This window comes from Cupressus sempervirens, chromosome 11 (assembly GCF_028749045.1).
Source record: "Cupressus sempervirens isolate cs-2001-9-10 chromosome 11, ASM2874904v1, whole genome shotgun sequence".
NCBI lineage: Eukaryota > Viridiplantae > Streptophyta > Pinopsida > Cupressales > Cupressaceae > Cupressus > Cupressus sempervirens.
Genome location: NC_143128.1, coordinates 736,536,702 through 736,562,915, shown reverse-complemented (window position 1 = coordinate 736,562,915; position 26,214 = coordinate 736,536,702). Strand labels below are relative to the sequence as shown.

The window sequence follows — 26,214 nt, the reverse complement described above, 5'->3', positions numbered from 1 at the left end:
AACAGAGTGAAAGCAACATCAGGAAAAAGTGCCAGCAACACTCCAATATTTCCAAAAACAACCTAGCAACAGGAAATGGGATTATAATTTATTTTCGCTGAACAGAAGAGGAAAAGTGGAAAGCTGACACCAGGCTATTGGAATATTATGTAGATTGAGCAAAAAAAAATTAAGCAAGCAATCTCCAAACATCACATAATGGAAAAAATAATCACCAAACACCATATAATGGAAAAAACAATAACCAACCTCTCAGTGTCATAAAAAAACTTGAAAGTACCTCTCAACAATGGCAAAAAAAGAGGTTCAAAAGACTCGGCTTGCAATTAATTTGCAAAGAAATAACCCACAACAACTACATCCAGTCAGAAACGACAGGAAAATGAACCTGAAACAGGCACTTACGCCATAAATTCTAATGTTTAGTTGCCAACCTCTGTAGATTATAATGTTTAGTTGCCAACCTTTGTAGATTATAATACAGAAAATATAATGATTTGCATTCTAGTGAGCTGTAAGTCTAGTTGAAGAGGTTGGTGTTTAACCAGTCCCTGCAGAAAACAAGCAGCAGCAGCCAAAAACAATTAGACCACAAATATGATGCCCAAAAAAGAGAACAAGTAAAAAGACTAATTATTGTACTCGCAACTCACAGGAGATTGAACAAAATCCACACTGATGCATAATAACTTATCTTTCTATTTCCATCAGGATATAAAATTACTTAAGAGTTTCTGTCTGTGAAATCTAGCATATTTCTTATAATGATTTTGTTACATATCTCCTTACTTGCTAATGTCATCCAAATGTTCATCAAAGTCCACCACACGTTCCTCCCTTCTCTCGCTCATGTAGTCCCAAAGAACAGTGTTAGCAGCAGGTTCTTTCAGCATCAATTGAATACCCAGGCTGCTACTTGATCCAGCTTGTCGCCAAACTTTTGACACATCCTTCGTGTAAAGCTGCATCAGTGACATAAATTTTTTAACAGTTTATAACTTTCTTATTCATGAATACAAAATGAGATAAAACCAAAACCAAAGAATAGATTAAGCCAAAATTGTTTTATCTTTCATCATAGAGATCTTTGCAAGGTCTCTGCCTTCCTCTTAAAATCTCTTCCCGCCCTCCTCTCCCCCCGTCCCCCCACAAAACAAGAGCCCAGATTTGTTACATTCTCAGGCAAGGTTTGGATCTCTAGCCTGATCAGACCTTTTGTTTCTAACTTACCAGGTTCACTCCTGCAAGGTGGAAAATTGAGATTTGGTTCGCTGCAATATTGGTTTTGGTTCAAATTCACTCAAAATATCCAGAGGGACTCTGGTGGACTTTTGGATGAATTTTGCAGACTCTTGAATTGAACATAGGAACCTGGAACGGATTTTGGGCAAATTCGCCAAACATTCATTGACTTTTCAAAATCAAATCTTGCCAAATTAGGCCTATTCGACCCTCCAACCCTGAAAGTTGTTGGTGTAAATAAGTAATTACCTATTACACTTAAGTTTACTTTGGTCAATGCATTATTTTATTATTTCTTAGTTGAGACACTTAGGAGTTTGCGTACTCATATGAGTTGTCATGTTGACAACACTGGAGTAAGCAACTCTAATTCAGCACATGGTGTCTACAACACTAGAGTTTGCATAATTAACTGAGTTATCATATTCACAACACAATTATTTGCACTCTTATTTTAGCACATGGTGTCTACAACATAATTTTACGTGCTACACCTTTGTAGGCTTATCCTCTCATCATTGCACTAACTCATGTGCTTAATGGAGGATAATCCACTCCTGGTGGACATGTGCCTTGTTGTAAGACTTATCAGTGTGTTGACTCCTAGTCAGTTTAGAGGCCTTTATATTCAAGCACTCCTAGTGTACTTGTATATCAATTGAATATCATATTGTTATTCTGATCATACTTTGTTGGTCTATTTTGTGCTTGTGCTTGAGTTCCTTGATCTTGGGTAATTTTTCCCTAAGACAACTTCTTACATGGTATTAAAGCTGAGGGAAATTCTCTTCACATAGCCATTGAATACCATCTTCTTGCTTCACCTCTTGGAGGACCTAGACTCAGATCTACAATATCACAGTCATTGGGAGCGTCTAAAGCCAAAGCGGACCTAGCCATTGCGTCCAAAACGTCAATTCGGTGATATTTGACTATAAATTCGCCTACCCTAGGCCATAGTCGAAGTTGAGGCAAAAAAAATTTGCAAACCGGCACCCGAAGCCCCAATTTGCAAATTTGGTATGATCAGTTTTAGATCTATTTATTTTTATTTACAGATCTAAATTATTTCTCTGCTATTTCCGTCTACATTTTTTGGAGCAATTTTTCGAAATTTATTTTAGGCCATCAGGCTTGCAGAGAAAAAAAATTTACAGGAACCGAGCGGTGAAATCTCGGCCCCCACAGAATATTCCTTTTTAACCAAGCGGTTTCAACTACTATTTCCAGCACTACATGTTACAAAACCAGCATCTACAAATTCTAGCAATCACATAACACTACTAGCCAAACACATCCAATGACTTCTTTTTGTTTACATACCGGCAACCTATTGTTTTTAAACAAAACTTTGCATAGTCTCCACGGCAATGTGGGATTATTAACCCACACCACCGGGAACGAAAGTCTCACCATCCATTCAAAGTTGGTCACTAGCGGCTCCTACCTTCCGGCCTCCGGTAAAACCTATGGCGATAGCACCAGCCGCTCACCTCGCCAACACCGTCCCATAATCTCGGTGCAATGCACATCAACATTCTCCGGCACTCTGTCAGCTTTTTTCAATGCTTCTGCCTAGTTCACCGCACGCCATGCCCTATCAACATCCATGCAGCACAGGCTGCCAACTCAACGTCTCTGCCACGCAACCCACCACGTCCGCAGCAGATCCTTGGACACACGGCACTCCCAAAAAACCCACCCACATGGACCCTGTATAGACGTCCAGTCAGCGAGACAAACTTGCCACACAAGAAGTCGTACAACACGTGTCGCCCAGCCACCCGCCAAGTCAGCCGACACATCAAGTGCCACGCTAGACAATCGTATCCCACGTCAGCAAGATCTAAACGATCTGTACAGTACAGCCTTGCCACGTCACCCCTTTTTTGCTGACGTCGACATTTCACTATGTTAAAATTGACGGCCGTTTGATTGTCATTCGCAGCCCAGAATACACTGTCGGAAATTTTTTTGAAAGTGCTTAATTTTTCGTCTACTTTCCAGATCTGCAATCAAATTATAGAGTTGTGTGGACAAAAATATCACTTTCAGAATTAGGTCATTTTCTACATTGTATTGCTCTGATTACTCTTCAAAATTGTTGTACATCTAAGCTACAGTGCTTAGTACCAGATTTGAACCTCAAAAAGCAGTTGTAAACAGCAAAATCAAAAGTCCACTTTGTACATTTTGACAAGTGGCCTATTGTAAACGCATTACATATAAAGTGCCAAAAGCATCTTTTTTGAGGAGGGTCTTTTGATTGAGTGAATAGAGGGGGTGTCTCTTGTGTTTTTGTGTCTCTCTTTCTAGCTTGTGCTTTTTTTTAATTTTCTGCATCATGGGTTCACCTAAAACTCCACTTCTAACTTCACACAATTATACTACATGGAAAGATATTGTATGGAGTAGGTTAATGGAAAAAGATTTAAATTTATATGTTGATGGTACAATTGTAAAACCCACTGATGCTACAGCACTAGTTGATTGGCAAATTAAAGACAATCAAGCTTTAGGAATTATTAGGAGTTGTGTTCATAGAGATCTCTTCTTCCACATTTCCAGCTTTAAAGAAGCCAAGGCTGCTTGCGACAAACTTGAAGGGTTGTATAGTAAGGTGGATGAGGAAAAGGGGTACCAAATTGAGGATGATCTACTTCTCTTGGATCCTAAGAATTTTGACACAGTTCAAGATTATATCAACAAAGCCAATGAATTGAGAGCACTACTTAAAGATTGTGGTAATCTCATGAAGGATGATCGATTGATTCATCACATTTTGAAGAGGCTACCTTCAGAGTATGCATCTTTTGTTTCGAGTTACAACACTCACAGGTTGACCATGGGAAGTGCTTTCACAATGCCTACATTTGATGCATTTGCAGAAATGTTGATGTTGGAACAATCCAAGCTGATAGATTTGGGAATTCTCAAATCATCAAAGACCAAGGCATTGGTGGCTACCAATGAGAACCAATCAAATCAAAGTGGCAAAAATTCCACCAACAGCAAGAAAAACCAGTGGAAGCAAAAATCACAATCAGAGACGCAACAATCTACCTCCTCACAGCAAGGCAATTCTTCTTCCAACAAGAAGGGAAATAATGACAAGGACAAACTATTTTGTGCATATTGCAAGAAACCGAATCATGATGAGCATCATTGCAAAACTAAGAGAATCGATGAGTTGGAAAACTTACTAAGGAAGAACAAAATCAATGTGCCAAATGCTTCCAAGGATTCAACTCCACCCACTTCAAAGGGAAAAGGGCAAGCACTTATGGCAGGTTCAAGTTCTTCAAGGGAATGGATTCTTGACTCAGGTGCCTCATATCACATGGGTTCTTCAAAAGGAGACTTTTCTTCATTGAAGCAGTCTAAGGTACAACACATCTTTGTAGGAGATGATACAAAAATGGAAGTTGAAAGGAAAAGACAAGTGGAGATGGAAAATGGGGAGTTCAAAGAAGTTCTCTATGTTCCTAACCGTAGCTCTAATCTCTTTTTAATCTACCAAATCACTCACTATGGAGATGGCAATAAAGTTGAGTTCCTTCCTGATTCAGTAATGGTGTGCAATCTTAAAGATGATTCATTGGTTGCAGTGGGTAAAGTCAATCATCACAAAAGGCTTTATTCCTTTTCCCACTTTGTGCCTAAGTCTCCTTCACATGCCTTGTTGACTCAATCTCATTCACAAAGAAAATTATGGCATGAGTGGTATGGTCATCTTGCCTTCTGCTATCTTCATCAACTTTGCTCAAACAATATTGTCAAAGCTCTACCTACAATCAACTTTTCTAAGGGTGAGTGTTCAACTTGTTCAATGGATATGCATCTAGAAGAGAAGTATGATAAAGGAAAGTCTTGCAGAGCATCAGTTGCTCTTGAGTTGGTTCACACAGTACCAACAGGTCCTTTTGCAATAACATCAGTTAGCAAGGGTCGCTACATCCTCACTTTCATTGATGACTTTTCACGCTACACATGGGTCTACTTTCTTGATCACAAGAATGAAGTGTTTGATAAGTTTCTAACCTTCAAGAGTCTTGTTGAAAAGCAATCAAGGAAAGCCATCAAGGTTCTTCGCATGGACAATGAAAGCAAATATGTGAACTCAAGACTTAGAGACTTCTGTAAGCTTGAGGGTATTGATCTTCAAAACCCCGTAGCATTCAGTCCGCAAAAGACAAGTGTTGTAGAAATGAGGATTAGAACTCTAAGTCTATGGCAAGTTGCATGATTCAAGCTAAGTCTCTTGATCCATCACTTGAAGTCGAAGCTATAAGCAGTGCCAATCAAATACTTAATAGATCTCCTCATAATGCCTTAGATGGAAAGACTCCTTTTGAGGCATGGTGCGGCAGAAAATTAGTTGCGAGACACTTCAGAGTCTTTGTATATAATCTTAAAAATGAATCTTATCATCAGATCAACATATACAATTCATGGGGATAAAACTATTGCATTGTTCTTGTTGAAATATATGAAGGTAAGAGTTTTGTGGGTCTCAAGTCATGTTGTGCAAATTATGTATGATCATTATGACACCAAATCTGCCACGTAATGAAAATATTTAAATAAGGACCAAATAGCATGCAAGGGATGCCAAAAATGAATAAAAAACCTAAGTTGCCAGTTTGGATTCAGTTTCGAAATTCGTTCAATTTTTTGGGGGTTGAGTTCGGATTTAATTTGGGCTTGTCCTTATATATATATATATATATGCGCATCCAAATTCAAACTTTTACATCAAATGTGTATGTTGCCTGTGGAGGAGGAGGGCATTTGATGATGGTCACATATTTTTGTTGGACTAATTGCCAACGTTCCCCTTCGGGATTGGTGACATGGCTAAACTGCATCTTGTGTTTTATAAGTCCGGTGGTTGTATCACCACATTGACAAGTCGATATTTTGGTGCAACGACAATCCTAGCTTGTAACAAGTGGTATCAAAGCTTGGTCATAGGTTCAAATCTCCTCAGATAATGTGGGGGGGTGGGATTGTTAGACTAACTGCCAACGTTTCCCTCCAGGATTCATGACATGGCTTAACCACCTCCTATGTTCTATTAGTCTAGTGGTTGTATCAGGGATTGACATGTTAATCTTTTTGTGCAATGGCAACCCTAGCTTGTAACAATTTCTTTAGTGAAACCTTGACATGCCATGAGTTTTAAGAATGAGTTACAAAAATTATGTAAAGAATGACCTCGAAAAACTAGATGGTTTCCATCATTAAAATCAAGAATAACTGCAAGCCTCAACCTAAGTCCTATTTGATAAAATATGAGTGACTGATGAGGATAGATAATAAAATGCTTGAAAGAAAGAGAGGTACTATAGTTACAACAGATTGTCAAAAGAACTAAAAAAGAGACCCATGCTAGAATGACAATATCAATTAATTCAAAATTAGTATAGATATTCTGATTCATGTATGCCAAGATACATAAGTATTAAGGCACATATATTAAATTTGTTGCAAAGGTTAGAGAGTCACCTTGAAATTGACCTAACCAACTACGTTGAGGTTGCTTGCTTCTAAGGATGTGGGTGTGATTCTCATATTGTCAATACTCATTCAAATACCTAACGATGGTGCAATCCAAACAAATATTTCCAATTGAAGTTAGATGCTTGAAAGTAGGCCCAGACTAACCTTACATTGAAATAGACTATGGTCGACAAATATCAAAAGGTATAGACACTAGTAGTTGTTGTGTGTTGTTGCTAAAGCTCTATATGGTCTTGGGGCAAAAACCTCAAGATTTATCCTCTGTTGTGTTATTGCTGAACTCTATATTGAGTTCTGTGTGATCTAAAAGCTTAAATTACTAGTGTACTATCCCCCATCTGAAATAAGGATTTTGATGAATAAATAAATTTTGTTATTTCAATGTATTGTATATTAATACCTAATTAAATAAAGGATTTCTCAATATTTTAATATATATAAATAAGCAAGCAAATGGATTCCATTATTAAATTAATTAATTAATACAATAATTATTAATGGCAAACAAATAGATTATACTGACTATTTAACAAATATAATCAATCAGCAATCCAGGATTAATACATTGATGTTCCATAAGCTGCATATAAATTAACTATAGTTCTACAACTCCCTAAATTAACACGGACAGCTCAGCGTATTCAGACCCTTCTGTCTGACGTGGCAGGGAGTCAATAACCATCAGTTGCAATTAACAACTGGACAACACCAAATGACATGGCATGTCCGGACAAGCTAAAATGGTGGCTCAAATAGGACACAACCCCTACTGACACATTGTTCAGAATAGTATTTAAAACATAATGAATGATATCAGAACGCGTCGAAGGAAATAGATACTATCATAAATAAATATATAAGAAAAGAGCACACAACTTATACAGACAGGTACTCGCAAAGGTAATACAGAGCTGCCAAGTAGAAATAAATAGATACAGTCACTGCACCTGTTATACTTAGGTATGGATCACCATCACAAGCAGAAATAAACAAAAGCAAAAAGGAAGTTTGTAATACTGTGGCATAGACAGTTTATACCGCCAATAACTGGCAGACAGCGTACAAGCCATACGGATATCAATAAACAAGCATCTGCATCTGATATAACCAAACGGATACATAAATACATATACAACAGCACAGTAGATATTCTGTTAACAAAGTAGATATACCTTCCATATCATCTATTAACAATTTATTTCAATAGCACCATGCTCAGACCATTATAATTCTGAACTAGAAGAAATGAATAGGGATACGGTATGGGAAAGGCCTGTTTAAATCCAGCCAATAGGTTATTCCGAGATGCGTAAGGATAAGCATTCCCAAAGAATGCCTTGAGAAAATGTCCAAGATGGCTTAAAGGCTTGGATCCCCAAAAACCTTGAGGAAGACTGTTGAGTTTGGTCTCAATGCTACCTATATCAGAACATTCCTTGTAAATCAGAATTATAATCGAAATAGCATGAATTTCCTAACTTACAAATAGTCTAATAGATTATTCTCAATTGGATTATGCATTAAGTTTAAATGATATACAATTATAATATATTTATTTATATATAAAAAGATGACTCACAAAGGGTCGATACAAGTGGGTATCAAAGCTATGATTTTGCCATCTTTTAGGAAAAAGTGAACTGATCAATATGTTTATTCAAAGGAAAGAAATATATGAATGAGTTGATAACATTCAAAGATTTGGAAGAGCATGTAGATTTCAAACAATCATCGTCAATTCATTGAAGTCATTCATCAAAATAGAGCATTGAATCAACTATCTAATGTGATAATAATACATTCAAAGAACTCATCCAATGAGGCTCAATAATACATTTGGGCGACTCGTAGGAAATCACAAATTGCTCCAACCTAAACATTATGAAATCTATCCATCGACCTACAATTTGTCATTATATATCAATCAATCTTCCAATATTAAATGGGAATCAATCCTGCTTGCATTTAACACATCAAGTTGAATCACTTGTAACATTCAGTGCACGCAATCAATCTTCAACTCTTGCTCAAACTTGGAGATGGAAAAAAGCGGTGTAATTAGAATTAAGGATTTGTTGAGATCTAACAAATCAAATGAAAACTGTACGTTTCTTGAGGACAAGCAAATTTAGGAGGGGTCGACTATGATATTAATATCTAATTAAATAAAGGAATTCTCATTATTTTAATATATATAAATATATAAGCAAATGGATTCCATTAATAAATAAATTAATACAATAATTATTAATGGCAAACAAAAAAATTATATTAACTATTAAAAAAATATTATCAATCAGCAATCCAGGATTAATACGTGGATTGTCCATAAGCTCCAGATATATTAACGATAGTTCTACAGCTCCCTTAATTAACACGGACAAATCGGGGTATTCAGACCCTTCTGACATGGCAGGGAGAACCAACAGTAACAATTAACCAGAACATCAAATGACATGGCATGTCCCAACAAGCTAAAACAGCATCTCAAGTAGGACATAACCCCTCCCAATGCATCGGTCAGAATGGTATATAAAACATAAAGAATGATATCAGGATACATCAAAGAAAATAGATAATAACATTCACAACGTTGACTACCATCATAAATAAAGATATAAGAAAATAGAAAACGGCTTATACAGCCAGATACTGGCAACGATAATACAGAGCTTCTGAATTGAAATAAATAGATACAGTTACTGCACCTGTTATTATCAGGTATTGATCATCATCACATGCAGAAATAAACAGAAGCAAAAAGGAAGTTTTGTAATACTGTGGCATAGACAGCTGATACCACTGATAACTGGCAGACAGCGTACAAGCAATAAGGATATCAATAAACAAGCATCTGTGTCTGATATAACCAAATGGATAAATAAATATATTTACAACAGCACAGTACATATTCTGTTAACAAATTAGATTTATGTTTCATTGAGGTAAGTACCTTACATATCATCTATATACTATTTATTTCAATAGCACCATCCTCAGACCATTATAATTCTGTACTAGAAGAAATGAATAGGGATATGGTGCAGAGAAGGCCTGTTTAAATCCAGCCAACAGGTTATTCCGAGATGGGTAAGGATCAGTGTTCCCAAAGAATGCCTTGAGGACATGTCTCAAAGCGGCCTACTGTATCTCAACATTCCTTCTAAATCAGAATTATAACCAAAATAGCATGAATTTATTTATACATAGAAAGACGACTCGCAAATGGTCATTACATATTGTAAAGAAATTCTATATCAGTTTCAATTACAAATATATTTCTTAATTTGCAGTAACTCGGTAAAATTTGTTATTGATGCTTTGAATCTGCGTAAGCATTGACTCAATATTGTGTAATCAGTCTTTTATATTGAGATTTAACAATCCAGCTAAACAAAGTTTAGACATACAGAAGTTGAGCTCTTTACAGGCCATATCTGAGTGAATCCAAACAGCTTCCCAACTTCCATATCTCCCTTCTTTTGATTCCTTTTAAAATTATCTCTTTCTATCTCATACAACCTCTCATTCTTCCGTTCTACTACTCTCTTGCCAGCATTTTAAACCATTGCTTTCCAGCACTTTGAAGTTTGAACAATTGTAAAGTGTCCATGTGAAGACTTCAACCATTCTATTATCTTGCCTCCAAGATCCTTACCAAGTTTGGTCTAGCTGCTTGTGGATGTTGAAAAACAAAATAGGGGGTTGACCATTCATGGCAAACTCTTTTGCAGCCCAACGATTTCTCTCTTTCTCAGCTACAGGTATTTAAATCAGCCCAATCACATGGAGGTTTCATTTTGTTTTTTCCTCTTCCTCTTCATTTCATTATTTAATTTGCTCTAATTAGTTCAACTTCATTTCTGTATCATTTGGTTTCCTCTACTTTGCTGCTTTGGTCATCCATTGCTTTTGTTGTGCAGGTAGGTTCAAGATCTGATGCAGACTTTGGATTTTGCAACTCTTTTGAATGACAGTGGCACACTTGGACAACACACAACGCATGGAAGTTTGTGCATCACAATAGCTCCTTAGGCAATGAGCTTCAACTTTTAATGCCAGGTTCTTTATTTCTGCTAGTTTGGTTTATGTATCCAGTTTGTTGATTCTGTAATCCACATTCATGAAAACTAGCATTTTATTTTCTAGCTCAATTTATATATATTTATTTAACAGTAGCTAGAAATTTTGCATAACAGGATGTCTTTTCTTCATTTCTTTCCGTCTCTTTATTTTTCACAAGAAGATAAGAGATTAGTGATAATATCAAAGAAATAGGACACAAGTGTGAAAGGCAATCCTCTTGTTGGGTGATGCGACGGGCTCCCCTGCCCACAGGTGGTTAATTATGTGGTGTTCCATGTTCACTAACAGTCATGGCTTTTGGTGCAACGGCAAATGGGCCCTACAATTGGTATCAAAGCCCGGTTTTGGCCTGGTCATGGGTTCAAATCTCCTCGGTGCCTTCTCGACCTGCGTAAGCACCTGGTATGCGTGTCGAGGGGGAGATTGTTGGGTGATGCGACGCGCTCCCCTGCCCACAAGTGGTTAATTATGTGGTGTTCCATGTTCACTAACAGTCATGGCTTTTGGTGCAACGGCAAATGGGCCCTACACCTCCTCCAGGCAATTTACCATTTATGAGCTAAAACCTAAGTTACCAGATTCTATCCAGCAACCCTCAAAGTCTGGTCCAATTCTGTACAAAGTCTGGCCCTTGTCAAATTCTCACTAAATTCGCCTGCAGAGCTACGAATTTGCTGCAAATTCTGTCAGAGGAACCCAGGCAGAATTTGCTAGCAGCCGAACCTGGGCCGAATTTGGTCTCAAAACATTTTTTTAGACTTTTTCAAAGTGTTTCTTATGAGGAAATCAAATTGACAATAGGTGACATCCAAATTGACGATGATAGAGGAATTTCTTTTAAAAATATATGATATCTTTGAATCCAGAGCTTAAAATTTAAATCTAAACTTTTGATCTAACATGGTTAGAAATCCTCAAACCAATACAAAATAAAAATTCAGATAACTGCAATTGTCTTTTGACAATTCCTTTCATTCTCAAACTGTCCCCTTGATATGGAAATATGTTGCATGCATGTGACCAAGCAAGTGTATCATGTTCTATGTATTGCTAAATGATGCAATTAATATCCTATTGAACCATAACATAGATATGGTGGTGTATTTTGCTATGTTGCTTTACCATTAGGATAGTGATGTATGGATTTATTTGTTGTTGCATATATATACACCCACATATATATTTTATAAAAACATATGTTTTTGTACAGATGAACCCAAAATGAGTACGAACCCAACCCCAAAAAAATTTGGACAAATTTCGAACCCACATCTCTACCGAAATACAAACCGGCAACTTACGCTAAAACATAAATAAATGTTGCAATTATGATAAACTTTATGTTGTGTCCCAAAAAAAACAACTATACGCCTGTTAAATGGGCAGGGGACTAAAACAAAATTCAAAGCATGTATTATCTCCAAACTTAAAAAAGTTGGACCTGCTCTTATCATTAATAGAGAATTGTCTTTCTATAAGAAGGAAAAAGTTTGGAGTTTCACCCCACAGCGTGACGGTTATGTCACAAGCCTCAGTTGATTGAGGTCTTGCATTCAAAACTTCTCGCTTGCAGTTTCAAATGTCCGTCCCAAGTGAGAGTTGCTCCTGCCTGGCGTGTTTCACGAGGTGACCATTGACTGGTCTGTCAGCTGCTCCGGCCCTGCCCCCCACTGCTGACCGTTGCCAGCCTGTTCCGCCATTCGTGCCACTTTCTCTGTTCTGCACACATTCACACATTGCTGAGGTGGGTTCTGTTGTTGTTAGCGTTGGGAGATATAAGGTGATGGCAGTTAATTGCCTTGGAGGGATAAGGAGATGCTATGGAGAGATAAGGACTGGAGGGATAAGGCGGAAGGAGCTATGGAGTGATAAGGGATCGTTGACTGACTACAGGACTTGTCTCGGTATGTTGTGATGTGTTGTGTGGTATATAGTAGTATTGCGGTATCGAGGCATTAATGTCTCAATGGATTATAGAAATGTAATGTTCTACCAAGGGGGTGGGGTCCCCCAGATGCTTCAATCAATAATAATGTTACCAATCAAAAAAAAAAGGAAAAAGCTTGTTTTAAGTTTTAGAGATTAGATGTTTCTGTTTTATAGCTTAAAACAACTGCCTCTGAAATATCTTGCGACTCTCGTACCATGATTTTGCAGGTTTCTTCAAAAGCAGGGATCAAGAAATGATGTGCTCATATAACACATTTGCGACAAATTAAATTCCTCTATAATTCTGTACCTAGAAAGTATGATGGGAAGATGTTCAACCTCCTCTTCTTGAAAGTTGGTCCAATGCTTCATGTACACAGAAAATTCTATAGCTTTTGAATCTACATTTCCCCAGAGAGACATCCCCAGGTTTTTTTTAGCCATCCTGTCATGTTCCCTATTTTCCTCAAATAGTATTTCATAATAAATATAATAAAAGTAAATGAATCAATTTAATAATAAATTATAATATAATTTATTATTAAATAATACAAGATGATATAATATAATATTATAAATAAATAATCAAATATATATCTTATTAATCAAAGAATATAATCAATATAATCTAATATGAATATAGCAATAAAATATACTTAATCAATCTTAGTCAATCTTATGTAATTAGATATATTATTATAGTTAGATAATTATAAAACTAATATTAAATTATTGCTCCCATCAGCCATGTCTCTTGGGATAATAATACAGACCGAGTATATAAGGAAAAATAAAGGAAGATACTTAGGACACAGAGAGAAATAGAATCAGGGGAGACTAATATCCACCTCAGACAAGAATATTGGCCTTGGCATAAGTTACTCCGAACTAATAGATAGGAGGAGAAGACTTGGAGAAGTAACGTGGGAACAGAAAATTCAAGCATACAGGGAATGAACATGAACAATGGGAGAGGGAAAAATGACAGACGGCGGACGGACTCAGCATAGAAGTAATCACCAGAAATCTGGGGGGACACATGGAAGAAACAAATTCCATGACGGCAATAATCATAGACAGACATACATAAAAGAGGGAAAGCGAAGTCGTTGCCTTAGTAAATAGGACATCGAAGATGGAGGATGCAGACTCAGAATGAAGGATAATAGTTAAGAAGCGACTGAAATATGAAATGAAGGTAGCAGTGAAAAGAACGAATACAATGAACTGCAACTAGATACACAATCAGCAATGAACCCTCCATGTCAGTGGTCATTAAATATAGAAGCGATCATTATTGTGGGATTAGTAGAAGTGGAGCAATCCCATGCATATGACGCGGTAATAAACTAAACAATCCTCATCCACAGAAAAGCGTTGATTTCTGATGGACGACTACAGTGAGTTCAGAATTCGTCGTAATGCTTGGGTCTGGCACCAAGACTGTGAGGAACGTCGAGCATAAGAGGGATAGACATTGACAAAAAATAGATATCAGCGATGGTAGTGACTTGATCATTTGGAGAGCCCAAACATATTGGGTTAATATGAAAAGTGGCTACCTCTATTCTGACAACTATTATCTTCATCAATAGGAAAACATGGGAGAGATTTAAGAGCCAAACATCATAGTAAGTGTGGAGGAAATAAAGAAAGGTTGAAGATAGGGAATCTATTAGTACTTAATTGATATAAGCATGGTTGACTTAATGCAACAATGGCAACTTTCTTTGGATGGCAAGAATATGCTATGTTGACTCTCTTCAGACACAAGATCAAGAACAGATGTACAAGTTTGACAAATTGTGATCTGTATACTAGTTTGTAACTTGGTTATATATGGAGGACCTACACGCAGAGTCAAGGAAGCCACAAGTTAAGACATGCACATCATACACTACTAGTAAAGACATCTATCGCAGTCATGAAGAGTCATGGCCAATTTATTGAGAGTTTATTGCTCTCAGAGAGAAAATATATCTAAGACTTTAAGTGATCACTGATAAGAACGATCAATATACCAAAAAGTATGTGAAGAATCAATCAAGACAGATAATGTAACATTCATTAACACCATGTAAAAATATAGTAACAGAGGAACCCTTGCCCATAGATTTCACTCTTTGTCCCAATCCAGAGGAGGAGATTCACATGTAGGATATGGACTTGCATAACAGATTTATAATGAAACCAAACAGGAACTGAAATCCGTACATTACAGAAAAGATGGATATATATATATATATATATATTAAGACTGCTATATATAAAGATTCTCGTAATTGAGTAGGATAGCTGTGGGATAGCAATTAAAGATGACCGGTCAAGGAAGTGAACATAAGGAGTCTAAGACCATATTGTAGTGTCATGTCAAAATTGAGAAATCTATCAATATCATCTTGCATACTCAAATATCAAATATTATTATTCATTACAAGAATGGTGAAGTCTTTGAATAGTAGTGCTGTTGATATATAATGAAGATGAAGGGGAAGTTCTACAAATACTTAAAAGGTATCATACTGTAAGTAAAGTCATTGACTGGAAAGGAGTATTTTATAATCAATTTGAGGAATCAGTCCCAAATCCCATAGGCCTGGCCAAGGGAATATTACAGCATGATACCCTTTTCCCAGGGGCAAGGGATGCTTAGAGGCTTCGACTCTGAAATTTAGAGGCATTTTGACTTTGACTCTCAATATAAATAAAAAATTTGGCATAAGAATTCTGCTGCTACTTATAGTAAGGTTCTGTATTTATAGTATAAAAGTGCATGTTTTATCCATGTTTTCATATGAATATTTTGAATTTCCTTAAATATTTTAATTTTAACTATTTTTATATAACCATCCCCTTTATCGTCCCCTAGCCATCCCCAAAATTGGTAGAAAAAAATTGCCTTGGAAAATTGTTAAATATATGGTAGCATCGGTCAGAATTCAAGGATTGATCTGATAAATCTGTATACATATGTGCATGTTTGTCTACTAATTCATCATATGAAATGGTATACATGCATACACATATATACATAATCAGAACTGTTGTTACCATCAGCAAAATAGCTCTTGACATTGACCAAATTATCATCATAAAACTAAGTATAAATTCTGAAGCATTCACTCTCTTGGATCATGTTTGATTAAGAAAACAAATTGTGGTATTTATTGTTTATTCCAGATCGAAATTTGCAGATGATTAGTTCAACCTGATCACACCCAATTAAAATCGGGTTCCTTAATAAATGCTCTTTAAAATATCTAATTGTCTCTTCATGAAGACGTATATGGTGAATAGACTTGACCATCTATGATTGTGTCCCTTGGAGCAAATATAAGATAAGGATCCAAACAAGAGATATGAGCATTGAAATCAATAAATGTTTTGCCTCTTGGGGATCGAATACCTCTAGTATAGATTCAGACCTCTGAATTTATAATCAATATTTTTCAATACTGATTGAGCATTTTAACATGGTATCAGAGCCATGGTCAGATCAAGCAATTGGGTGCTCTCTATGAAGGGTCATGGTTGGATCTTCTCTCATTGGAAGCAGATCTATCGTGCTGCCAGATCGAGGTTACACCTGCTCACTGTTTTGGGCTTATTGAATTGCATCTAGAGGCTTGAACTTGATTAAAATGTTAAGCAATAAATTTCTTTATTTCCCTTCACGTGGACTTGGAATTTGGCATTGAAATAGCCATAATATAATCGGCAGTAGCTTCTCTCAGCTATATCTACGATGAATATATTAAGCAAATAAAATGGAAAATTGACTGGTTAGACTTCTATGTATTGTGTTTCACTAGACTTGTAGGCAGATCACAGAGAATATTCTGGGAATATACCACTATGTGTGAAGACCCCCAGTAGTCAGATCTCAACAGCAACTGTGATCTTAATCTACCCACATCGAGTCAAGTAAGTGGGATAAAGCACAACTATAAATTCTACGATTCTGGGAAAACCTTGTCGCTATAAATTCTCATCAGCAGAATTCTGTTGAGATCACAGAGAATTTATAGCTGGATGAAGCACATCTTAATCTGCCCATGTCTTCTAGCACCATGAAGCATAACTATCGAGTGCAGGTGTGGCCCCTGCTATTAGCAGAGGACAAGCAAGACAATGTCTACAAGAAATACCATTCAGGCTTCTTCTGTGTCTAGTCACAATAGCGATGATATGGGCTGCCAAAAAAGTTTACATGTATTGGAGGGACTTTAGGTGTTGGCGTTAACTAAGCTATTCAGTCAGGTGACAGATGCCCTGTCAAGCCTTCAGTTATGCTCTGGCTCTATCGTCCCATTTGGTCAGAAAATATCTGCTCCTGGGTCTGTGTGAGAGCATATGCATGGTATTGGGTGATGTGTGAGAGCATAAATAGTTGTTGGATCTTCAGCACTAGATTTGTGTGTAGGCTTCCTCAAAGAACCATCGTCCTTTAAGGCATCAAGTCATCCAAACATTAGCTTACACTGCTTACAGAATTTCTATCATGGACTCTCTATATTGGTGTGACTACTTGATGATTAAGAGATCATCATGAAAACTATTTGTTCCTTCGACAATATTCTTCTAACATTCTACCGTATATAGATTTTGTCTGTAGCAAGATAATATAATATGGGTTAAAAATTGATTCAAGTAACAAAGGCATGTGAGAATGCTAGCATGAATAAACCGCCATTAACATTGCATTTTAGAAGGCAGTTGGTGGATTGTGTCTGCTCTTTGTGTTTGGGGCTGCAAATATTTTGAGCGAAGTCTGTGTGTGTTGATTTTTTGTTTGAAGCGCATTAGACCCTCCTTCATCTGCCAGGGTCAGTGATGGTTATCATGTAATGTCAAGATTATTGTCCTGGATCTGATAGTCTCTCAGCATTTGACAGTACAAATATTATTTAAAGAGTTGGAAGGTAACTCTCAATCTGTGGTGGTCTCTAGAACAACGTAATTTGCATTGCATCAAGGCTTGTTGTGGATCAAATTGTAGCTGGTGAATTTTATTGATGTTGCAGTTCCTTCAGTCACAAACTTTTGGGAAGGAAGAAAGAAGCAAATCGCATCAGGAAGGATGTTAATGGGCATCTTGAGATAAGGACGATTCTTTGCAAAGAAGAAAAATTAGAACATAAAGAAGTTTTCCATAATGATATGATGCAAAAATTTTAAATGATATAAGAGTGGGAATTTCGCAGTGTGGGGGGGAAATAACCAATGCTTAATTCCCATTGTTTGACAAATGTTTATATGGAGGTATTTTTAATAATTTGATGCATATGGACCTTCATTGGAGCAACTTGTATAGAGGATATTGATGTGCAGATAAGTATTTATTATCCTTATATATTATATTTATTTACTTATTGTAGTCTCTTTCTTTTGTATTTCTATATGTACTATAAAGAGCTATTTGCCTTGATCTTTTTTCTCTGTCTTCAAGGATTTTCTTACTGAAAAAGAAGAATGGTGCATTAGGTATGCTATCGAGGCATTGTAGAGGACTCAATCTTAGGACTGTAGCTCCAAGGTGCTTTTTGGATCTTAATCATACATTGATCATACTAGAAGATGTGAGTCTATTGTAGAAATTTATTATTCTGTGACAAGAGAGAGTAACTAGAGGATCTAATTCAATTGATCTTTGAGGATAGATGGATACTTAAATGCTTACAGTCATGGGGCTAAGATGATGCTTGAAACATCTTCAAAGAAGAGGAAAATAGCATTACATTAGAAGCAACCTTGGATGAGGAGATCAAGAAGTTGACAAATGTACTTGGAGCTTCAAAAGGAAGCCAAATTAGCATGAATGCCTGATGCAGCCAAATCTGAGGATAAATCCACAATTTATTACATTCACTCAGGTTACTATGGGATCAGACAAGTACATGTGTATTTTGTGAAATTGCTCTTATTAAAATAATAAATCACGTAACAAATGATGAGTCCCTTGTAACAAGATATTTTCCATGATTGGAGTATATGAATAGGACATGCCTCCGTGACAGAGGGAGCAACCTAAGGATCTACATTTGTTGACATCCAATGATATTGATTCAGAGGGAGTAGACCATGTCGCAATGGTCTCTCTAACTTTTAGTTGAGGACATTATTACTAAAGAACATACGGTTGATATTCTCACCAAGTCTCGTACCAAAACAAAGTTTGTGCATTTGGACTTGTGAAGAATGAAGCCATTGTTGAGAGGGAGACTTAGCCTCTGTGATTTCTTGAAAAATACCTTATTGGATTCTTCTCTGTAAGAGAGAAGCTTAATGTGGAACCCGTGTTCCACATCTCTAGGAGTAGTTGTGATGAATCCAACCTTTGATATGGTTCATGTGGATGTCATGTGTGTGACGCCATGACAACACCACGTGAGAGAATTCGTGGTGACTCTATGTAAACTCCTTTGTCATATGTGTGACTCTATGACTTTATGGGCCCCCTGTGTACATTACTGAAAGGTGATGATCTTTATCATAATGTACACTTGTATTCAACATTGTAATGTGACAACTTTACAATGTTCACTATCATGACAAATACCATTCTGACTTGATATTCATGGAAATGTCTTAATAATATCCCTTGGACTTATTGATAGATATAATGCTGACTTGATATCAGTTGGGTATCAATATGTTCTTAATGAGATAATCATGGTAGATATTATGTGACGTAATATCTGTGGACATGCCATGATATGTTATGGTAGCCATCATGCGATGTGATGTTAGTGCACATAGCATAACTAGGATACACAAATGTCATGTGACTTGATATTTTGTATACTCCTTGATATCATATTGTAGGTGATGTCTAAACCAGTTTATACTTGGTCATCTTCCCTAGCCAAGAGGCAGCGTTAAAGATATGGTAGCGTCAGTCAGAATTCAAGGACTGATCTGATAAATCTGTATACATATGTGCATGTTTGCATACTAGTTCACCATATGAACTGGTATACATAATCAGAACTGTTATTACTATTAGTGAAATAGCTCTTGAAATTGACCAAATTATCATCATCAAACTAAGTATAAATTTGGAAGCATTCATTCTCTTTGATCATGTTCAATTAAGCAAACAAATCGTGGTTATGATTGTTTATTCCAGATTGAAGTTTGCAGATGATTAGTTTAACTTAATCACACCCGATTAGGATCAGGTTACTTAATAAATGCTCTTTAATATCTAATTGTGTCTCTTCATGAAGAGACATATGGTGAATAGACTCGACCGTCTATAATTGTGTCCCTTGGAGCAAATATAAGATAAGGATCAAAACAAGAGATATGAGAATTGAAATCAATAAATGTTCTGCCTCTTGGGGATCGAATGACTCTAGTACTGATTGAGTATTTTAACAAAACTCATCCCGCCATCCCCTGTCATCCTCATCTTGGCAACTTGGGGTATCCTTATTTAAAATATATTATCAAGTACATCACCATGTCAAAGATCCTATTTCAAGAATTGTGCAGAAAACAAAACAAAAAGTCAACAATGAATTGTTGTATTTTATCAGTTTGTTGAGGAAGTCTTTTATTTATTGCTCGAATATGCAGGAGATAGAATTTTTAGATTTTCAGGTTTCAATAAAAAAATGAGGCACTTTGTTATGTATGTGCAATGAAATATGTTTTGCTTGCAGAGGCAATTTTATTTTATTGAAGATTCAAAAGAAATCATTCATCTGCTCTTTCATTATTACTATTTGGGATTTCAAAAGAACCAACCTGAACAACTGGTTTCTTGCTCCCACCTTTGTGCAGTTCTTCTAAGAGTTTGTTGTCCAGCTGCAAAAGAATGTGTAACAGGATATATGTAAATAAAATCCAAATTAAAAAAAAATTATGCTTTTTCTTTGCACAATTAAAAGAAGCAACATGAAACTGAATCTACTAAGTGATAAGAATTTCAGTACTTTCACCTACCAAAAGTATGGCAGTTTGAGGGAAATAGCGACTGATATGATCACCAATTTTCTTGGCTAAAGAGCTGAGCTCATGATCCTCGTACCTTTCATTTGCATGGTAGTAACCCACTATACAGAGCCCATCTCCTTTAGAAGTAAAGTACTCCTCCGCCTATCAGAAAAAGGAAGCTCCCATTAATTGGGTTGGATTGGTAAATGTCAATTTCAAACTCTTAAATGTTCAAGATAAAACTCACTTCCATTATTTACACAAATTTTAATTTTGTGGATATGTCTGTATACATTTTTTTATTTATGTTGGAACTTCTAAGAATTTTCCCTAAATAGTTTATTGAATAAATGCAAGACGTTAGACGACCATGATTTCAAGCAAATATAGGGAACTCTTCAAGACAGTATATCTCTTCTAAACAATGATCTAGAAAATTTATGTGCTTGTTGTCTCTTATAAGATAAAGAGAAAGAACATAACTGACAACATAAAGTAGCAAATGTATAGATTGTTGAACAATTGAAATTTGAGAGATTTTAGTAAGATTTGTTTTCATGTGTAACAGATCTTAGGTGTATGTTTGGTGGTTACACAAGGCATCTTATTAAACTGCTAATATTTTTCAAGTTGCATGGATAGGGATGTGGATAGAAATACGGGTACAGTATCAGATACTGATTCAGCCATTTTTTAAGACCCCCCAATATGGATACACTTGGATATGACATTCATAAAAAAATACACATATTTAACACGAATTTCAAGTTATTACAGGATATTTACATTACTTTAAAAGCAATATAGAGATATAATTGCTACATACATAATTATAAGTTGATTTAATATTTTCAATATTCAAAAAACAGTAGTGTTGTTTACAAAGATAACCCCCCAAAATGGGTAGCTGAGATAGAAAAAAAAATCATTTGTCTTCATCATTTGGTGTAGGTTGTTTATACCAACTATAAAAATTGCATGACTGAAGTTTGCTTTAAATTAAGGAAGATTTATGTCAGTTTTTTTAAAAATCAAATCACATAGTATTTCGCAGAGTCAGAAAACTAAGGATTTTTGGGCACGCATGGGTTAGGTAGGGAATATGAGGTGTATCCATGCTATATCATATTTTTATATGTATACGATACAGATACAGATACTAGGATACGTGCCCCCGAGGAGAGTAGAGGAGTTTCTGGCTACTCTGGTATTTTTAGTTTGTGAATTCCCCTTGTGGGATGACATTTTGCTTAGATGGTATGATTAAGAGGTATCTTTTCTGTATTCCTCTGAGACTCACACCATGTCTTGTCCATTGCTGTAAATGATATCACATGCCATGCCTATTCCATTGGATGTGATATTTTACCCCACTTTAAAAAGGTCCCTGTAAGGAAGCTAAGGTAGTGGGACAACTTCAATAGCCTTGAGAGAAGGGTTATGTAAAAACTTTCTCAAATCTTTACAACAGTTATAGAAATAAACATAAATTACATGCAAACCACAACACAAAGATCTACAAGGAGAAAACCCTTTTGGTGTTAAAACCCGACACTCCAAAATCTGCCAAATATATCATTCAAAAATCATTAACAAATTACAATATACTTGCAGAAGAAGTTGCTCATGGGATTATCACCATGTTTAGACCTTTTTACATCATCGCCACATTGCAAATGGGGACCCCTTTTTCCACTTGTAGTTGTTAGTTTCCAGGAATTGAGGTGACAATTCAGAGCTTTGAAAGATTGACTAGTTGAGAAATCAAGTTGTCAAATTGCAAATGCAAATTAGAATGTTCAGATTTGGATTTTGTTGGACCAAGTTGTAATGGGTTGGGGGTAAAAATTGTAAGTGTGTTGAAATTTTAGCTGGTCAAATAGTCCAAATTATATTGTAAAGGCATATTTTATGCATAAAGACTTAAAATTCCTTATAAAAATTCAGATTTATGGTTGCAATCAGCTAAACGAAATTTACGGTTATATCAATTACATTCATGTGAATTTTAATGTTCCCAAGGTGAACTCAGCCTGAAAGCGATCTCAGTCCGAAGGAAAACTTGATCCAAAGGGAAACTCAATCTGAAGGGGGAAATTGAACCGAAGGGAAACTCGGTCCGAAGGGAAACTCGATCCGAAGGGGACCTTGATCCGAAGGCAAATGCTCTGATACCACTGTAATGTTCCGTTCTAGAGTTTCCTTATGAAGTCTCATAGTATGCTTTAGGTAGTCTTGTCATGTGCTTCAGGTAGTCTGGTGGTGTGCTCCAAGTAGTAACCCTTAGTGCTTCGGGTGGCCAGTTCTTCAGGTTAGTGCTTCAAGTAGTTCTCCCTCAGTGCTTCGGGTGGCCAATGCTTTAGGTAATTCTCCCTCAGTGCTTTGGGTGGCCAGTGCTTCAGGTAGTTCTCCCTTAGTTCTTTGGGTGGCCAATGCTTCAGGTAGTTCTCCCTCAGTGCTTCGGGTGGCCAGTGCTTCAGGTAGTTCTCCCTCAATGCTTTGGGTGGTCAGTGCTTTAGGTAGTTCTCCCTCAGTGCTTTGGGTGGCCAATGCTTCAAGGCAGTGCTTCAGGTAGTTCTCCCTCAGTGCTTCGAGTGGCTAGTGCTTTAGGTAGTACAGTATTATCTTGATGGTCGTACGGTATAGTGTATGGCCGTACAATGTAGGCATGAAGGTTGTACAGTGTTCTCTTGAAGGTCGTACAATAGTGTAAGTGACCGTACAGTGGATGCCTGAAGGCTGTACAGTTCTCCCTTGGAGGTCATATGGTATGTGGTGGCCATACGATGGAATGCCACTATGGTCGTACGGGATGGAGGTGCAACAGTCGTACAGTCTCAGGAGAAGACAAGTCGTACGGTATGATAGCAATAGTACAACTACGGAGTTGTCCAAGTTGTACAGTTATAGTCGTGATGTGGGGGATGGATGGTGTATGGATAGAGGAGGAATGCTGAGTTATGTAACCATAAATTTATAGATCCAAATTCATCAACAAACTAAACAAGAATGGAGATTGAACACAAATATCCTTCAAATAATAATTGTAATAAGATGGTGCTCTGATTTGCCAAATCCAAGTGAAGTATTACATGTAACGGAATAGGGTGAGGGTTGAATCCCATAGAAACCGAACAAGCCAAGTAGGGAAGATCACTTCCGAAATGGCGAACAATAGAGAATCCCAATGGGAGTTCGTAGTACAAAATAAATAATCACAATGCATACCTACGACTACCTACAAGCCGTGCTTAAATACCCGTCAGGAAAACCTTTCCGAGGGTGTACAAAGATAGCCGACGGCAACACTTACCAATGAAAACAAAAATAAAAAAATAGGTCTGAGATATATTAAATCAATCGGAACCCCACAAATACAAATAATAACTTGGGCCCCATATCAATTAATTGATGTAACTAATTAAAGGTTCTTTTATTATATTATTTAAATTCTAGGGCCAGTTAATTAACTAATTTAATTGAATTATTACATTCAAAGTTGGGGACATGACATGAATGTGATTTACAATTACAATCAGCTAACCGAAATTCCATAACTATCAATTAAAAACACTATCAATGAATTTACTATGGAAATTAAAATCTACATACCATGGAATTCGAAACTGAAATCAATCTAGGGATGCTTTTGCAAACACCCAGGTTAGTCTATAAATACCACTTAGGATCAAATGACGATTACCATTAATTGCCACTTATATCAATTAGGGCATCAAATACTACTGTATCATTTAGGGCGTTAGATACCATTGTATCAATTAGGGCATCAATTACCATTGGATCATTTAGGGCATCAGATACCACTATATCATTTAGGGCATTAGATACTACTGTATCACTTAGGGCATCAGATGCCATTGTATCATTTCTTTTCTTCCCATTGCTAACTATGGCAATAACATAAGATCAGAAGAGATGCTCATAATCCTTATTCATATAAATGAAAGACTAAAATAACAATCCTATAGATATATTCCATATTCAGTTGGAAGATCATCTGATCTAACTGGTTACCAATTACATTGACAAAAAAGATTGCTTACATCAAAGGGAATAACTGAATTCAACAATATAAATTAATCCATCATATCTTCTACTTGTATAAATATCATAAAATTAAAAATTCTTGTTACCAATAAATGTTTGAATGCTCAACTTATCTTTATCTTATGCACGTCCTGACATCTCGTGGAAAGGGGAAACATTGTCAGAGGCTTAACCTCCCAACCACACACCTTAAACTTATCCCCACACTTTCTTTAACTAAAAAGGCCCTCCCTACTCAGAATAGACACGAAACGCCATCTCAACCATTGAGCATCCTGGTATTTAATCACACCACTTGATTTGACAATAGGAGAAAACAATAAACATGATCATGTATGAACTATTAAATGATTCCTTTTAAAAATGATAGGCATTGTTATGTCACATTTGATTCTGTTTCAAGTTATTGCAGATTCCTTTCTCTCACCTCTTTACCCTTTTCCTTGACTATACAGTTGGGTGAGTCCCAAGTGTTTGGATCTCAAAGCAACCAGCTCTTACTGTTGATTCTCAACTATTTCATGAATAATATATATTCCAGCTTATCACACTCTGTGATTTGAAGAATGTGTTCTTTAAGACTTGCAAAAAATACCATTTGAATTCTAATCTCCAATGGCATAATAAATCATGATTTCGTAACATTGTTACTTAGCTTTTATTTGCCATAAGCAACTCTAACTTAGATAAAGGTCTAACCTATGATATTAAGCAAGATAATTTGCATCATGATATAAGTTGAAGCTTACTACTATATAAATCGGTATGCTGTAGCAACTGGTAAGAAATTATATTGCAATGTTTGGATTTATGGTTAACCACATAACCTAGTATAATCTAAGGGAAAGAATGGAGTCTTGTTGGATGCTCAACAACCCGCCTCAGAAAAGATCTTGAATGCCAATTTCTAGTATGAATGTTGCTCACGATTTCAGCAGAACTTCTGAATAACCAGGAATCGTGGATGGAAAACAATGCCATGGAAATTGGGTGCTAAAAAATGGAAGTCGAGTGCTTGAAAATATGGAAGTCTTCCACCTCTCTCGACTTCTTAATAAAAAGAGATAATATGTCTCTTTGGCTTCCAAGAAGCCATAACATAAAAAAAGTGTCTTAGCTCTTGGATGCCAAATAAATGTGCCAAGTGTTCAATCGGTTACAAGCAAGAAAAAGAATAAAACGATGGAAGAAGATTTGAAGGTTATAAATTGAAAATAATTATGATTTATATCTATCTACATGCATGTAGATATATTTGTGAGGTGGCATCATTTTACTATTAAAAAAAATATATTATGGTGTCACTTTATTCTTATATCTATGTGTACGTACATAGATATATATTATAATGATGTGAAGAAAAGATCAATCAAAAACCTTTGAGGTACGTATTATTTTTTAATTAAAATAATTAATGTTTTAAAT

The 26,214-nt window shown here is 36.2% G+C and overlaps 1 protein-coding gene across 1 annotated transcript in view; it reads right to left on the bottom strand.

The window, feature by feature from the left end:
• Positions 1-303: 303 nt before the first annotated feature.
• Positions 304-26,214, bottom strand: part of LOC149531732 (ER membrane protein complex subunit 8/9 homolog) — a 46,886-nt gene continuing 20,975 nt past the window's right edge. The window contains exons 2-5 of the mRNA XM_089807920.1: positions 20,731-20,883; positions 20,533-20,592; positions 790-962; positions 304-551 (exon numbers count right to left, since the gene is read on the bottom strand). Of these exons, the coding sequence (XP_089664046.1) occupies positions 521-551; positions 790-962; positions 20,533-20,592; positions 20,731-20,883 (417 nt within the window). The 3' untranslated portion in view covers positions 304-520. The remainder of the gene's footprint in view (positions 552-789; positions 963-20,532; positions 20,593-20,730; positions 20,884-26,214) is intronic.